The sequence below is a fragment of the Lepus europaeus genome, chromosome 1, assembly GCF_033115175.1.
Source record: "Lepus europaeus isolate LE1 chromosome 1, mLepTim1.pri, whole genome shotgun sequence".
Taxonomy (NCBI): domain Eukaryota; kingdom Metazoa; phylum Chordata; class Mammalia; order Lagomorpha; family Leporidae; genus Lepus; species Lepus europaeus.
The window spans coordinates 121,466,661-121,484,332 of record NC_084827.1 but is presented as its reverse complement, the minus strand read 5'-3'; the positions used below and the strand labels follow the sequence as shown (position 1 = coordinate 121,484,332).

At 40.9% G+C, this 17,672-nt stretch overlaps 1 protein-coding gene across 1 annotated transcript in view; it reads right to left on the bottom strand.

Annotated features, from left to right (window-relative positions):
• Nucleotides 1-2,084: 2,084 nt before the first annotated feature.
• The window catches only part of PLEKHA3 (pleckstrin homology domain containing A3), a 32,687-nt gene continuing 17,099 nt past the window's right edge, over nucleotides 2,085-17,672 (bottom strand). Inside the window, exons 4-8 of the mRNA XM_062188519.1 lie at nucleotides 16,410-16,546; nucleotides 14,238-14,402; nucleotides 10,617-10,660; nucleotides 9,441-9,556; nucleotides 2,085-3,405 (exon numbers count right to left, since the gene is read on the bottom strand). Coding sequence (XP_062044503.1) covers nucleotides 3,278-3,405; nucleotides 9,441-9,556; nucleotides 10,617-10,660; nucleotides 14,238-14,402; nucleotides 16,410-16,546 — 590 coding nt within the window. The 3' untranslated portion in view covers nucleotides 2,085-3,277. The remainder of the gene's footprint in view (nucleotides 3,406-9,440; nucleotides 9,557-10,616; nucleotides 10,661-14,237; nucleotides 14,403-16,409; nucleotides 16,547-17,672) is intronic.

Genomic DNA, 17,672 nt, shown 5'->3' with positions numbered 1-17,672 from the left:
CAAGTTGGGAGTTAACAAAAAGTTGCATGAATATAAATCTATACTGGGATGGGTGGAAGAAGAAAAATGTGAGGTAAGGATCTAAGAAAAGTAATTCCTGCCTATCATACAACAAATTCAAAAAATCATTTTTAAAACTGATTAATCAAGAAAAAGTACTATAACATGTTTTCACATAGGAAGACAAATATTAGCATAAACCACTAAAAGTTTAACATCCTGGTCTCTGGGGCGCTAAGGTAGATGGAAAAGGGATTATTCATTTTCTTTTAGCTCTGTTTAACCTTTCAGTTAGTAGTTTTTAGTCTTTTAGTTCTGTTTGATTTTTTTCTTAAACTGTGTGAATTATTTTAATAAAAAGAAATTCAGAAAGTAAGTCTTATCCACCAGCCACCTACCATTTCCTTACCTCAGGCTATCAAAACAGAGAGCTTGGAGGAGCTCCTGCAGTCTAAAACAGCTTTCTTTCGACTCAAGACACTAACTCCACACAAAGTAGCAACAGCAAGGCTCAGGGGACAAATTGGAGGCATTTCATTAAGTAAAAGAATGGGCAGAGTCCAAATTAATGACATTATACTGTATGTGGAAATAAACATCAGCCAGCATTAACACATTACAAGGATACAGTTCCTGAGATCTTGTGATTTCTCAATTTCTAAATGTGATAACGCATACTGAAAAACTACAACTCAGGATTAAAGATTCCAGGGGGACCTGTGGAAATGAAGACCCTTTATCTCTTGCTTTGGATTTTAAATAATAGCATCCATTTCTGTACTTGTCCTGATTGCAAAGAACTCAACAATCCAATCTGATGTGACACTATTCATTTTTAGCCCATTTACAAAAGAATTCTTATCAAGGTCCCTTTCATCACAGAGGCCTGTGATTCCCACACTGCAGGGACGAGGCACTTGAAATAAAAAGCAAGCACTCAGTTTGCTGATAAGATCACTGGTGGACAAGACAATCTCCAAATTTCTCAACAATGCCATGGCCTGGACAAAGCAAAAAAGGAACGATCAACAACCACATGTTACAGAAAACCTGACAAGCTAAAAGTCTTATAGACTTGTTCTTCTTTGGCTCATCTTTTCCTTAACATTCAGGAAGATCAAGCATATTTAACAATTCACAAGGCTCCTCAAAATGCAATATTCCTTTAAGCTTTATAGGTTGTTCTGTGCTACTAGTTCACTGATGGAAACTTAGATATAACATATGGCACATTTGTACTGCCTAAAAATATGATTTCCCAAATGTGTTTGGTTCATAAGGGGGAAAAAAAGTGGGGGCAAATCTCAATAAAAGTCGTACCTAGGAATACAGCAAATCTGTCAAGCACCTGTTTCAAAGAGGGAAAACGATACAAAAGAGAAAATGACTTTATTTTATAAAAAATATTTACAGAAAACTTTTCATGAACTCATATATTTGAGTAAAGAAATAGAAAATGGATTCATTTCCTATCCTATGAGTTCAAAAAGTTATTATAGTATTTTTATCATCTATTACTTTGGGGAAAAAAACAAAACACTGACTACCAGAAAAAACTTCCTATCGGCAGCACCTTGATCTTCTTTGTATTCTCACTGTACAAGTTCTTACTATACTGAAAAAAAGCAAAACACCTGATTACTTCACCAACATGGAAATGTACTATATTATCAAACTTTTTTTTTTTCAAATTAGTCTTATGAGCAAGAAAAAATGCCACTAAATACACTCGAATGATCTGTGTGCTATTTAAAATCATACTTTTAAGTAGCATACAGTTTATAAATACATAGTAATGTATCTAGGTTATTTATAGATTTCATATGCCCATATTAAACTTAAAGAAGAAAGCCTGTCATTACATATTTATTTTAGTAAACACCCAAGTATTAACTCTTTAAAAAAAAAACCCACATTAACTTGCAAGAGAAATTTAAGGTGAAATATTCCACACCATTCTAAGTTCACAGGCAGCAAAAACTGACAACATGCTTCATTTGTATTTACCAGCAGGCCCAGAAAAAAAAATTAAATCAATAAAGAATACTATCATAGCACTTAATAAAGATTACACAGAATAGCAGTGAGCATAAAAAATACAATGTATTATATGATGAGTTTGATTGCAAAAACCACATATTTATTAAACATGATTAACTTAAAAAACACCAAACCAGTTTGCTTTAAAGTGCTCATCATCCAAAACCTTGGACAATATCATCACCCCAAAGTGAATTCAGAAACACAGATAACAAGGCAAACACTGACAATAGATATAGACAGGCACTATCAAAAAATACTATTTGTTCTTTAAATAATGCCATTCTCAAGTGGCAAAGAACCTTGAAGGAATTCCTCTTTTGTATAAATATTCATAAATTAAAATGTCTCCAGATATCCTAAAGAGCTGCAAACAATACCTTACAACAGCAGCTTAACATCTATCTGAGGAAAAAAGCACTAAAATCCTCTTCCATCAGAAGTGGTTTATTTCTCTGGCATAAGTGAGCAAGGTCACTACAATGTTAGCCTCATTTCTAAAGCAATGTAAATAACAATGCATACATATCTTAAATTTGGTATGTCACAAAAGTGAGGATGCAATACTCTTTTGATGTAACAAGAAAATAAATAAACAAAAATTAAATATTTTAACCCAACATTTGGTATTGGCAAATTCAGTAGTGTCAACTTCACATATGAAGCACAGCACAGTCTGGGTTTTAAAAAATATTCGGATTCAATGTCGTGGTATTTGGGTTAAAGATATTTAGAATATTAAGAGTTTCCTTTCTGCTTAAAGAAATAGAATACAATCACCATCAAGCTGCTATCATAACTCAGTTTTAGCTGGGGTAAAGTGACCGTTTGGTCCATGGCACAAGTTACATGTATCACACTTCTGTCAAACTGAAACCTTTCAAGATTTCATGTTTATAAGCTACAATACTCACTGACCAATCCGTCAGTCCCTCACAGTTTTTTAGAAAAATATCTACATTTGTCCTTATGGATGTCAAAATGTTACATCATCATTTGTTTAAAAAAAAAAAAAAAGATGCACATTCATACTGTGAAGTTATTAGGAAAATACTCTTGCAAATAAACTATATAAAGATAAAATACACTTCAAAAGTATGTGGGTTTTTTGTTTGTTTTACAATATTCTATAAAGTGCAGAGAAATCCTAAGGGAGACACTAATCCCTATGACAACAGCTGAGTGACAGCAGCTTTTGCATAGCAATACTTAGAGGAAGCTGGACACTTCGGTTTCCTCAGGAAGAGGAGGGTGGAAGAAGATCTTCCGATTCAGGCTTCTTTTTGGCCGTGAGTCTGTTTTCTTCAGGGATGGTTGCTGATGTCAAGTCTCCATTAAGTGTATTTCTTGAACAGTGAGTAGGTCCTAATTAATAAATTAATTAAAAGATTAAATATCCTGTTAATACTAAATCCAGGACTTCTGTGAAAGAACATGTTAATTTTCTATTCAGCAACACAAAATTTCTTTAAGCTTTCTGTTAGTTGTTATTTGCTGTTTTCCAGGGTTGTTTTTTTTTTTTACTTTTTTAAGATTTATTTATTTGAAAGGCAGAGTGATAGAAAGAGAGGGTGTGTGTGTGTGTGTGTGTTGTGAAAGAGAGAAAGAGAGAGGGAGATCTTTCATCCTCTGGCTCATTACCTAAATGGCCATGTCTAGGTCACACTGAAGCCAAGAGCCAAGAACTCTATCCTGGTCTCCCACACGGGTAGCAGGGCCCAAGCACTTGGGCCATCCTCTGCTACCTTTATTTCTAGGTGCATCAGCCGGAAACTGGATCAGAAGCAGAGCAACATGGACTCAAACAGGCACTCTGACATGGCATGTCAGCCTCCTAAGTGGTAGCTTTATCCACTGTACAACAATGCCAGCCTGTGTGTCTGGTAGGAAAAAAAAAATCTAACTTTTCTACTACTGACAGCCATAAGGAGAAACTTCAGAGTTTGTGAGATAACTATGAAACTACCTTAAGTAGAGATTTTTACTTTGTTCATTGCTAGAACCATGGCTGGCACATAATGGCTATTTAATAAATATTTGCTGAATTAAACTTAACCTTTCTTAACTAGCTGTGGCTTTTCCAACCTAACTGGTTAATGCTTTTAGTATCCCTCTTGTTACCTGGCAAAGAAATCAAGGTGTGAAAAAGGGCGCACCTCCCACACTTGTTAGCAGAACTCAGACTAAATCCAGGACTGCCCCTTTTTGTTGCAAGGCTTTCTGAGCACAGCTGACAAGGCAGCTCATACTGAAGGCTGCCACCGTTCATTCAGAATGCAGCTCACTGAACCATCATGCCACCCCAGGGAGACAGAGCTGCAGTGGCACAATTCTACCCCGAGGCCACAGTACTTGTATACACACTGTTTTCATTTATCATGACCATTTGTTACCTTTACAATTTTTTTAAAGATTTATTTATTGGCCGGCACCGCAGCTCACTAGGCTAATCCTCCGCCTGCTGCGCCAGTACTCCGGGTTCTAGTCCCAGCTGGGGCGCCAGTTCTGTCCCAGTTGCTCCTCTTCCAGTCCAGCTCTCTGCTGTGGCCCTGGAGTGCAGTGGAGGATGGCCCAAGTGCTTAGGCCCTGCACCCACATGGGAGACCAGGAGAAGCACTTGGCTCCTGGCTTCAGATCGGCACAGCGCGCCAGCCGCAGCAGCCTTTGGGGGGTGAACCAACGGAAGAAAGACCTTTCTCTCTGTCTCTCTCTCTCACTGTCTAACTCTGCCTGTCCAAAAAAAAAAAAAAAAAAAAAAAAGATTTATTTATTTATTTATTTGAAAGAGTTACAGAGAGAGGGAGAGAAGGAGATCTTGCATCTGCTGGTTCACTCCCCAAATGGCTGCAACAACCAGAGCTGCGCCATTCAGAAGTTGGGAGCCAGGGGCTTCCTCCAGGTCTCCCACAAGGGTGCAGGGGCCCAAGCACTTGGGTCATCCTCCACTGCTTTCCCAGGCACTTTACCAGGGAGCTAGATCGGAAGTGGAGCAGCTGAGTCTCGAACTGGTGCCCATGTGGGATGCCTGTGTCCCTGGTGGTAGCTTTACCTACTAAGCCACAACACCGGCCCCTACCTTTACTTTTTTTAAAAAAATTCTTAAATATAAAATAGAAATAGTTGCATCTCACAAGGAGAATATTTGGTAATAAAGACTTTCAACTAAGACTATCAATTGCAAAGCATGTTTTATAAGAAAGAGCACTAATTCAGTTTCTGCTTTGGCAACTAATTGAAACACTAAACTTTAGCATAAATAGAAATATAAGAATGAAACTTCTGACCTAGCCAATTTAAAGAAATTCCAAAGAACTAAAATATATGTATGTGCAGAGCTGGCACTGTGGCGTAGTGGGTGAAGCCGCTGCCTGCAGTGCTGGCATCCCATATGGACACCGGTTCAAGTTCCAGCTGCTCCACTTCAGTTCCAGTTCTCTGCTATGGCCTGGGAAAGCAGTAGAGGATAGTCTACGTCCTTGGGCCCCTGCACCTGCATGGGAGACCCGAAAGAAGCTCCTGACTTCTGGCTCCTAGCTTTGGATGGATGCAGCTCTGGTGATTGCACCCAATGGGGAGTGAACCAGCAGATGGAAGACTCTCTCTCTCTCTGTCTCTCTTCTGTGTAATTCTGACTTTCAAACAGATAAAATAAATCTTTAAAAATATATATATTTGTATGTGTATTATGTGTACTATGAGTGCACCTGTGTGTGTGCGTGTTTGTGTACAACTAGTTTTGAAGCAATTTAGCCACAGCCAGCAACACCAGCACCCCATATTGGATCACCAGTTCAAGTCCTGATTTCTCCACTTCCAATCCAGATTCCTGCTATTGCACCCGGACCTGGGAGGGCCCAGGCCCTTGGGCATCTGCCACTCACAAGGAAGACCCGCATAGAGTTCCAGGATCCTGGGTTTCTTCTGGCCCAGCGAGGGCCATTGCAGCCACTTGGGGAGTGAACCACTAAGTAGAAAACCTCTCTCTCCTGTCACTCTGCCTTTCAAATAAATAAATAAATCTAAAACCAAAAATATTCAGGACCAAGTTCCCAAAAAGGAAGAAAGCTTAGGAAAAATGGGTAGCTTTCCAAAAAACTAGTAACTCAGCTATCACCTGGCCTCTGTGCGAGAGACAAAGAGAAGTATCATCTAGAAGACAGGGCAGACCACACACAGAACTCTTTTCTCTGGACTAAGAGAGTTGTGTGTACAAGGCACAAAGAACGAGGAGTGAATCAGAGTCTGTGTTACCTGCGCATTCTGTCTCTCTTCTTTCTTCTTCCAGGTCTTGCTCAAGTGGCCCAGGAAATTTTCTTTCTCTCCTACCTCCCTCACCCCTTTTTCTTCCTTCCTTTCTCTACCCTTTGTCCCACTTAATTTCAAAATGGTAACATACCCTCTTATCAATTATGAATTCTGAAAACAAAAAAATGGGCATGAAGAAAAAAAGATGCCACCATATTCTAAATACCTGAAAACAGCCAGTAGTCCATTATTGAACCACCGCCATCTGCCAGAACTCTACATTACCCTCCAGTTAAACCAGTTTAACTCTCTGGTTAAGTAATAACCCTATCTTAACCAGAGTTTCCAATACATTCAAATACTAGAAAAGCACATCACTATTCTGCCCAGTTTCAGCCACACTGTGATTTAGCTAGGCTCTAGGCTACCAGAAGCCTCTGCGCCACCATTTGTTGTGTCAATCCACAGGAGAAACACTAACCGACTGACAAATGAACTCCTGGAACATGGCCTGTTCCTTAACTGGGAGCTTTACGTAACTCCTATCCCATAGGCTTCATGGGAAATAAGAAAAAATTTTAAAACTACAAATCTGTTCGTGGACGAGTATTAAGAAGGTCATTTTGCGCTCACAGGAAGTCATGGACACTACTTTCAAACTCCGTATTTTAGCACCCCTTCAAAGCTTTTCCTCTCAAGAAAAGTTAGTGACAATTTTATCACAAAATCTTTCCTAAGGTCACATTGTACTGTCTCTTTAATAAGGAAGAAAAAGATACAGGGATGAATACTAGGGTAAGCCACCACTACTAACAGACGCAATTATTTGCCTTAACCATTTCGAGGTACATAACTAACAAGGCTGATTATTTTTCTTCCAACTCAGAACTTGCCTTGATACTCCCCTAGAAAAAATGCATGCTTTCTTCTAAAATGTTTTTAAAATGCAGATGTAGTGAAAGAAAAAGATGACCAGAAGCTATTAAGAAATTACTAAAATGTAGTCAGAGTAAGACTGTGTAACGCACACACACACAAGAGTAGCTCAGAAAGTTCATGTTAACAGAATAAAAGGTAAGTCTGGAGATAGGTATTCAGCCTAGCAGTTAAGATACTGCTTAAAACACCCATATCCCTCATCAGAAATTTGGGTTTCACACACAGCTCCAGCTCCAAAGTCTAGCTTCCTGCTAACGCAAACCCTAGGAGGCAGCAGTAATGGCTGCAGAACTGGATTTCTGCCACCCAGGCAGGAGAACCTGGACTGAGCTCCTAGTTCCTGGCTTCAGGCATAGCTTGTCTCAACTGCGGCAGGCACGTGGGAAGTGAACCAGTGGACGGGAGCTTTGTGTCTGCCTCTGTCTAGTTGGCTCTCTCTCTCTGCCTCTCAATTAACAAACAAGATGTATATTTTAATACAAAAAAAAAAAAAACTGAAATCCACATACACAAGTTCATTTAAAATGTTATTATAGAGATGCTGGCCCTGTGGCACAGCAAGTAAAGCTGCCGCCTGCAGTGTTGGCATCCCATATGGGTGCCAGTTTGAGTCCCGGCTGCTCCACTTCCAATCCAGCTCTCTGCTATGGCCTGAGGAAACAGTAGAAGAGGGTTCAAGTCCTTGGGCCTTCATACGCATAGGAGACCTAGAAGCTCCTGGCTCCTAGCTTCAGATAGCGCAGCTCTGGCTGTTGAGGCCATCTGGGGAGTGAACCAGTGGATGAAAGACCTCTCTCTCTCTCTCTCTCCTCTCTCTCTCTCCCTGGATGGAAAACCTCTCTTTCTTCTCTCTCTCTCTTTGCCTCTGCCTTCAAATAAATACATCTTTTAAAAAAAGTTATTATAGGGCCTGGCACTGTGGCCAAACCTCTGCCTGCAGCACCAGCATCCCTGCAGCAGCAGTTCGAGTCCCGGCTGCTCCACTTCTGATCCAGCTCCCTGCTATGGCCTGGGAAAGTAATGGAAGATGGCCCAAGTGCTTGGGCCCTGTACCCATGTAAAAGACCCGGAAGAAGCTCTTGGCTCCTGGCTTTGCCCTGGCCATTGTGGCCATTTGGGGAGTGAACTAACGGATGGAAGATCTCTCTTTCTCTCTACCTCTGCTCCTGCCTCTCTGTAACACTTTCAAATAAATTAATCTTTTTTTGAAAAAAAAAAATTATAATTCATGGATTTCAAAAATGTTGCACCAAAATAAACTTATCTTTTAATTCCACCTTTAAAAAAGATGAATGTATTTATTTGAAAGGCAGAGTTAGAGACAGTGGGGAGGGGAGAGGGTAGTGAGAAAGAGAGAGATCTTCTATCTGCTGGTTCATTCCTCAGATGACCACAACATCCCATCCTGGGCCAGGATGAAGCCAGGAGCCTGGAACTCCCATCCACATCTCCCGTGTGGGTGGCAGGGGCCCAAGCACTGGGGCCACTACCTACTGCTTTGCTAGGTACATTAATAAGGAGCTGAACTGGGCACAGAACAACTTGGGCTAGAACCGGTACTCATATGGGATGCTGGAATAACAGGCAGCAGCTTAACACCAGTACCTTAATTCCATTTTTATACAAACATTTGGAAGCATGTTCATATATTCTTGAAGATACAATATTTAAAAAGCAACCTTCAGCATTTCTTAGCTGTGTGTAGAAGGATACAAATATTTCTGTTGACTTTGTGCTTGTTGGATATACATACATCTGTTGACTAGGTTTGCTTAGATCTTTTTTGAAAAAAAAATGTATTTATTTATTTGAAAGGCAGAATTACAAAGAGGCAGAGGCAGAGAGAGGTCTTCCATACGCTGGTTCACTCCCCAATTGGCTGCAACAGCCGGAGCTGCACCGATCTGAAGCCAGTAGCCAGAAGCTTCTTCCCAGTCTCCCACGTGGGTACATTAGCCCAAGGACATGGGTCATCTTCTACTGCTTTCCCAGGCCATTAGCAGAGAGCTAGATCAGAAGTGGAGCAGCCAGGACTCGAACCGGTGCCCACATAACTCTACCCACTATGCCACAGTGCCAGCTCCCTGCCTAGTTCTGAATTAAGGAATTAATCCTAGAGCAGGGTACAGTGTTCTGTATCTTTCATTCCAGAATATACAAAGCCTGACAATTTTGCCAAATAGGACAAAGAAAGAGACATAACCTTTCTAACTTACTATCTGATTCTTCAAGGAGAATATCATTACAAGAGTCTGTATCTGAGTAGGTTCTTCGGCGTCGCTGGGAGAGTCGGTGAAGTGTAGACACTGGTTCTTTTGTACAGTGGCTACTCCTGCAAATTAAATAAAAAGTGTTAAGTTGTAAGGACTTAAATAAATAAGAACAATATCAACTTAATTGGAATTTTAAATGACTTCCCTTTAAGTGAATAAAGAATTACTTTTATGTCCAATGTCTTATGTTAGCAACATCCTGCTCAGAGGTCAAACTGTAAGCGAGGCAACGCAAATAGAATCCAGCTGGTAACCTGCAGAATACAGCCGCAGCCTGAACTAAACAGACAAGGTGTACAGAAGAGAAGGTCCAGCGAGACAGCAGACATATCAGAGGATTTACAAATGTTTAAAAATGGAAAGTTAGAGAGTTCACGAGTATGTGTCTAAAGTCAATTCCTATCTGGTCAAAACCAGCAGACTAGCAGGGATGGGCCAGGAGTCTGGGGAGAGTGTTAGAGGTACACTCACTGAGAGCAGGAGAAGATTAAGGTCACAAAAAGGAGGCGAGACAAACTAGTTTTTTAACAATCAGTCTAAAAAATAAAACACAGAAACAAATTACCACCCAAGTTGCACTGCATCTCCTGTTTTATGACAGCCAAACATAACAACACTTAATGACAACCTCGATTCATCAGGAACAGTTAAGAGCAATTTTTATTAAAAAAATAAAAAGTTTGTCAAAGGTTGATTAAGCTCCCATTTTCCTGGAAAAGGAGCGGGTAGAACTCTGCATTCCCTGACCTGTCAGGCATGGGCATGGCTGGCTTCGTCTCAGCACTGATGGCTCAAAGACGGCATAATCATCAGAGAAAAACACCAAAACCACAGTAAGGGTTCAGCACTCAGCAGTCAATGTAGCAAAATGCATGCTAACGTCATCATTTCGACACTTTCCAAAGAACTCTATAAGACAGTCATAGCTAGTTAAATGAATACTGCGGAAAAAAAAAAACAAGCAGTTTAACAACCTGGAAGACTGGCAACATCTATCTAGAAGGTGAATTTCTTCAATCAAGTAGTTTTCTTTTCAGTAATCCCTTCCTTTCTTCATAAAAATTTCCTTAAATAAGGATAATTTTGACAGAACTCAGTCAAAACAAAAGTTGATTTTACCTTTCTGAATTACAAGAACCAGGGTGGCTGACAGAACGTTTCATCTGAAAATTAAAAAAAAAAATTAGTATAACATATATGTCAAGTGGAATAATGCAGCTCGCGTGCTTCTTATTATTATCATAATTAACACAGATCTACTCAGAGAGAAAGGTATCTGGGAAAAATTTAACTTTCACAGAGCCAAGTAACATAATTAGCACTTCGTTAAATTCCTCCCTAATAACCATTAATTAGCTCTTTCTCAACACACACCAAAAACACGCTGTATTTTTTTCTCAATACTAAAAATCAAATTTAATATATATATGCATAAAAACATAAAAAGTGCATCTCTCTATCAATAGACAACCTAAAAGTCACACTTTTGTGATAAAAAGGAGTATCTAGCAAGCCAGAAGACAATCTAAGAAATGTCTCTCTTTTCCAAAGGCCAGCAGGGTTAGACAGCAAAGCTTCTCTTCATCAGTCATAACTCAGGGCATTGATACACAGAGTGGTTTTCATGGAAGAGAGCATTAACGGTTCAGGTCTTCGAAGACCTCAGAAAAACCATAAGCCTCGAATTTAAACACTTAAAAAATAAATATCTGGTCAGCAGAGTATTGAATAAATATGACAACACTAAAAAAAATTTAGAAGATCCGACTACTCCATCAAAAAACAAAGGGTAGTAGCCAAGTAAAAAAATTATCGCAAAATTTAACATGGTAGCAAGAAAAGTAAAATGCATACCAAGACTTCAGAAAGACTTTCCACACAGGGCTTCAAGAGTCTTACAAGTCCAGCTCTAATGTTTATGTTACATAAACAGCTTCTACATTTGAAACTTGAGCCACTAATTGCTCTGAAAAACCCCAGTTGAAATTATAACAGAAACGACCCACCCAATTTATGGCCCAGAATTATCTAATGTGATTGGCATTAAGGTGTAAATGACCATTAGTATCTCTTATAGCAGAAACTATTTTCTTTAAGATTACTCATTCAATAATATCCCCACTACAATAATCGCTTAATCTATGGGTCAAATTAACAGCTGTCCGAACTTTGATGATGACTTGAATTAAAGTTAAATCCAAGTTTATTCTAAGATGTGGATTCAATGAGATTAAATAAAGCCATTATAAAGATCAGATTGAACAGTTTTGGAATTCTTAAGTATTTCAGCTGGATTTTTTACACACATAAGTTTCATATAAAAAAAAAATACTTTCACATAAATAAATAACTCAAATTATTCTATTAAAAAATGTTCATCCATAAAGCCCACTTGACCTTATTTTCCACATCCATAAAAATTACCATAAGCTACAATTCTTGCTCTTCATATCTAATAAAATGGCATAGCTAGGAAAAATGGGTAGCCCAGTATTTCCTTAATAAACTTACTGAGTTTCCTTTAATTTTTCTACAGATAAAAGGTTTTGGCTTAAAGAGAGTTGTTGTAGTTTCTTACATATAAAATACAAATGACTTCTCTGGACTTCAGAGCATCAGTTAACAGAAAGCATTGCCTAAGAAGTCCAATGTAAGACCAAAGCAGCTTGGAGGTATTTTTTTTAACACATTTAGCTGTATAAAATACATCTTTGAAAAAAATAAAAGCAAAAAGTTATGCCTCTTATACTTACATATCAATCTCAGGAACACAGCAATATACATATGTCTGTAGAGACTGGTTTCTTTGTTCAACTATACATAGTATTTAAGTTAACAACATAGCTACACTCATTCTAAAAAGCACCACTGTCAAACTAGATTCTACCATATCCCACATCTTGTAAGATGGTATTCAAAAGCAACAAAAAGAGTTCAATGTCAAATAAATTTCAGAAACATGAGACACTGCCTTCTGTTCTCAAATAGAACATAGTTCAATGTAAGATAGGCTTGGAGAAGTCCTATCAAACTGTCCTCATCAATTCAGAGAAATCCAACTCATTCAAGTCAACCTGCCCTTCCCAAACTAATCTGACTATAAAACTCATTGTTTTAGAGTCTATCTATCTTGTCTCAGGGTGTACCATAAATGTTAGACCATCATACACTGATTAGAAAACCATGCTCTAAGTAAATCTGAGCAGGGCTGGCACTGTGGTGAAGTGGGTTACACTACCACTTGCAACATAGGAATCCCATTCATCCCCATATTAGTGTGCCAGTTTGAGTCCTGGATGCTCTGCTTCTCATCTAGTTTCCTGCTAATGCACCTGGGAAGGCACCAGAAAATAGCCAAAGTGCTTGGATCCCTGTGGGAAATCCGGATGGAGTTCCTGGCTCCCAGCTTTTGCTTGGTTCAGCCCTGGCTGTTGGCAGGCATCTTGGGGGAGTGAACAAGAGGATGGAAAATCTCCTTCTCTCCATCTCTCCCTCTGTTAATCTGCCTTTCAAATAAATAAATAAACAAATCTTTAAGTAAATTTAGGCAATTATCTTTACTAAATCTCACATAACTAAATTTGGTAGGGTAGATAAGAGTATCTTCCAATAATAGCTAAAACTCAGCCACATGGTCCTCTTCCTCTTACAAATGGGCCCCTAAAAAATGCTTCGATGAAAACAATGTGAAGTCTTATCAACTCTTATCTTACCCACAAGTTCCTCCACAACACGCTAGAGAAAGTTTATTAACTTGGAGAGGACAAGGAATCAACCACCCACAGCAGAAAGAGTACTTGCTGTTCAAAGAGATCAGGAGTCAAGGAACTAGCAATAAAAAACACAACCCTAAGCAGGTCACATGCTTTGCAATGATTCTCTGATCTGCAGAATATATGCATTTTTTTTAAGATTCACTTATTAATTTGAAAGGCAGAGTTACACAGAGAGAGGAAAGGTAGAAAGAGAGAGATCCTCCACCCGATGGCCCACTCCCCAATTGGCCACAATAGCCGGAGCTGCGTCAATCCAAACCAGGAGCCAGGAGCTTCCTCTGGGTCTCCCACTTGGGTGCAGGGACCCAAGAACTTGGGCCATCTTCTACTGCTTTCCCAGGCCATAGCAGAGAGCTGGATGGCAAGTGGAGCAGCCAGGACTTGAACTGGCGCCCATTTGGGATGCCTGTGCTTCAGACCAGGGCGTTAACCTGCTGCACCACAGTGCCGGCCCCAGAAGATACGTATTTTACTGATGCAGAAACGGAGGACTAGAGAGATTAGGTAACTTGTCTACCTAGGGCATTCAAAATTGTATGTTAACTACAAAATACTGTTCCCACAGGCACATCTCAAATTATCTACAACTCCTTTTAGGATCTGCCTACTGGAATTCCACTGTAAGTAGAACATCACACTCCCCCCAACCCCGTGAAGTATGACCAAGCCAAACAGCATTCCCCAACCCTTTCCGTGTCAGAGAGCACAGAGGGCATCACAATATTTCTCTGGCACACCAGCGTAAATGGATGAAGCAGCTCATGGTCCTATCAGCCCCTCTGAAGGGGAGGGAATTAGGACACCGGCACACATGGCGAGCTCAACAGCTGAGAAGATTCAATACAGAATAGGAGTACAAACACACAAACCAATTCAACCTGTGGGCTACTACTTCCACCTTAAAAATAAAAACAAAAGAACGCCCAGATACATCAACACTAGATGGAAAACAGAAAGTTCCCACCATTTGAACAGGAGAAGGTGACACAGGAGACACTAAAGGATCCGGATGGGGCAGCTGAAACATCTCAGGCTTAAACTTGGCATTTGCTATCTTCACACATTCCTCAAGTGTCGTGATGAATGTATTACATGTAGCACTGAGCAGAGAAGAGGCTTCATTCATATTCTGAAAAATTACAAAGATTTGAACAGACTTGTACATAGCTACACAGAATCACACACAACCTCATGGTCAAGTACTGACACATTATCTCTAACAGACACATTACCAGGATATGTTCAAATTGGTTTAAAATATACTACCTTAGAAATTTAGGGACATGGGGCCGGTGCTGTGGTATGGTGGGCTAACCTCAGCCTGCAGCACTGGCATCCCATATGGGTGCTGGCTCGAGTCCCGGCTGCTCCACTTCTGATCAAGCTCTCTTCTATGGCCTGGGAAAGCAGTAGAAGATGGCCCAAGTCCCTGGGCTCCTGTACCCATGTGGGAGTCCCAGAAGAAACTCCAGGCTCCTGACTTCAGATCGGCACAGCTCCGGCCATTGCAGTCAGTTGGGGAGTGAACCAGCAAATAGAAAACCTCTCTCTCTCTCTCTCTCTCTCTACCTCTCTTTCTCTCTCTGTATAACTTCTGACATTCAAATAAATAAATATATCTTTAAAAAAAAAAATTTAGGGACAAGAGCAGGTGTTTGGCAGAGCAGTTAAATGTTACTTAGGGGGCCGGCACCGTGACTCACTTGGTTAATCCTCCACCTGTGGTGCCGGCATCCCATATGGGTGCCAGGTTCTAGTCCCGGTTGCTCCTCTTCTAGTCCAGCTCTCTGCTGTGGCCCAGGAGGGCAGTGGAGGATGGCCCAAGTGCTTGGGTCCCTGCACCCACACGGGAGACCAGGAGGAAGTACCTGGCTCCTGGCTTCGGATCTGCGCAGCGCCAGCCATAGCGGCCATTTGGGGAGTGAATCAATGGAAGGAAGACCTTTCTCTGTTTCTCTCTCTCTCATTGTCTATAACTCTACCTGTCAAATAAATTTAAAAAAAAAATTTTACTTAGGATGCCTGTATCCCATATCAGAGTATTGGTTTGCATCCTGGCTTCTTCACTTTATTTTTTTTTCTTTTTTAAGATTTATTTTATTTGAAAGGCAGAGTTAAAGAGAGGGAGTGAGAGAAAGAGAGAGGGAGACACAAAGAGAGAGATCCTCCATCTACTAGCTCACTCCCCCAAAAGGCGGCAATGGCCAGCGCTGGGCTAGGCTGAAGCCGGAGCTGGGAGCTTCTTCCAGATCTCCCACTTGGGTGGCAGCAGACCAAGCACTCAGACCACTTTCCACTGACTTCCCTGGTACACTAGGAGAGAGCTGGATTAGAAGTGAAGCAGCCAGGACTCAAACCAGGGAGTGAACCAGTGGATGGAAAATCCTTCTCTGTCTCTTCCGCTGTCTCTGTAACCCTTTCAACTAAATAAACCAATCTATAGGGGGGAAAAAAAAGATAAATTACAGAGAGAAGGAGAGACAGAGAGAGAAGTCTCTCCCAACTGCTTGTTCACTCCCCAGATGGTCATGGCAGCCACAGCTGGGCCAGGCCAAAGCCAGGAGCTTCCTCCAGGTCTCCCACGTGGGTAGCAAGGACCCAGGCATTCGGGCCATCCTCCACTGCCTCTTCCCAGGCATTAGCAGGGAGTTGGACTGGAAGTAGAGTAGCCAGGATACAAACTGCCACCCATATGGGATGCTGGTGTTGCAGGAGGCAGCTTTATACACTATGCTACTACACCGGCCCCTAAATAAATAAATCTTAAAAAATAAATAAATAAATAAAGATGTTATCAACTCTAAATAAGAGAAGCTTGGACCTTATTACCAGAAGAAAAAGAACAGCAATTGTCCACTGAATTCATGCAGTCAGCCTGGAGACTACAGCCGGGAATGCTTCTTTCCTACTCAAACCCCCATATTATTACAGTGGCTGCACAGATGGGCCTTCAGTCCCTGGAGCAATGTAGCACTCCTTGCACTACTCTGGTCATACAGACATCACCTAGAAGATCCTACAGAATTCCAGATGGCCCACAGCAAGAAAAGCTCAGAAGACCTGAGAATAACTCATGGTGGACTTCCCAGTGTGCTACAAAGTGTAACCAGGCGTGAAGGGATCCTCTTCGTCATACCTCTATGCTGGGAGATGAATGATTCTCATCATGGTGAACAAATTCCTGGATTGTATGAACTTGCTGCATTAGGAGGTCACAGTACAGGCGAAGTTCAGACATTTTGGTTTTTAGAGATTCGCTGGTTTCACTTATTTCTGAAAGGAACATATATAAACGTTCAATTAAATTTTTTTAATGTTTATTTACTTCACAGAGACAGAGGGGCAGACACACAGACAGACACACACACACACAGTGCTTCCATCTATTTACTCCCCAAATGGCTATAACAGCCGGGGCTGGGCTAGGCTGAAACCAGGAGCCTAGAACTTTGTCTAGGTCTCAAACACGGGTGGCAGGGGCCCGTGCACTTGGGCCATCCTTCTGCTGCTCTCCCAGGTACATTAGCGGGGAACTGGGTCAGAAGCGAAACAGCTGAGACTTGAACCAGTGCTCTAATATGGGATGATGGTGCCGCAGGTTAACCCACTCAGCCATAACATTAGCCCCAACATAACATCTTTAAGGTTCACCCATGATGTAGCATGTGGCAGAATTTCCTTCTCTTTTAAGGTTATTGAATATGTATACATTTTGTCCATCCATTAATCTGACTATGGACATTTGAGTTATAACTCAGCTACTGTGAATATCCATTCCTTTTTCTATCCCTGGCTAGGCCCGATCAGTGATGTTCTATGAAAAATTTGAAACTGTCAGGAAAAAGAGAGGGAGGAGATGTACAATTTAGAACATACTCAATCGGACTTGCCGCAAATGGTGGAGTTAGAAATGTGCCAGGGGATTCCAACACAATCCCCCAAGGTGGCATCTACCAATGCCATCGCACTAGTCCAAGTGATCAATTTCAGCTCACAATTGATGGCTCTGATAGGTCTAAGAGTCAAAGGGATCACACAAACAAGACAAGTGTCTGCTAATACTAACTGATAGAATCAAAAAGGGAGAGAAAGATCCAACATGGGAAGCGGGATACACAGCAGACTCATAGAATGGCAGATGTCCTAAACAACACTCTGGCCTCAGAATCAGCCCTCAAGGCAATCGGATCTGGCTGAAGAGCCCATGAGAGTATAGTAGGCATGGAAAGCCAAGATATCATGGAAAAAAAAAAAAAAAAAAGACCTAAATGAATGATCTCTGTGAGTGAGATCCCAGTGGAAAGAACGGGGCCATCAAAGAAGGAGGTACCTTTCTCCGAAGGGAGGAGAGAACTTCCACTTTGACTATGACCCTATCGGAATAAGATCAAAGTCAGCG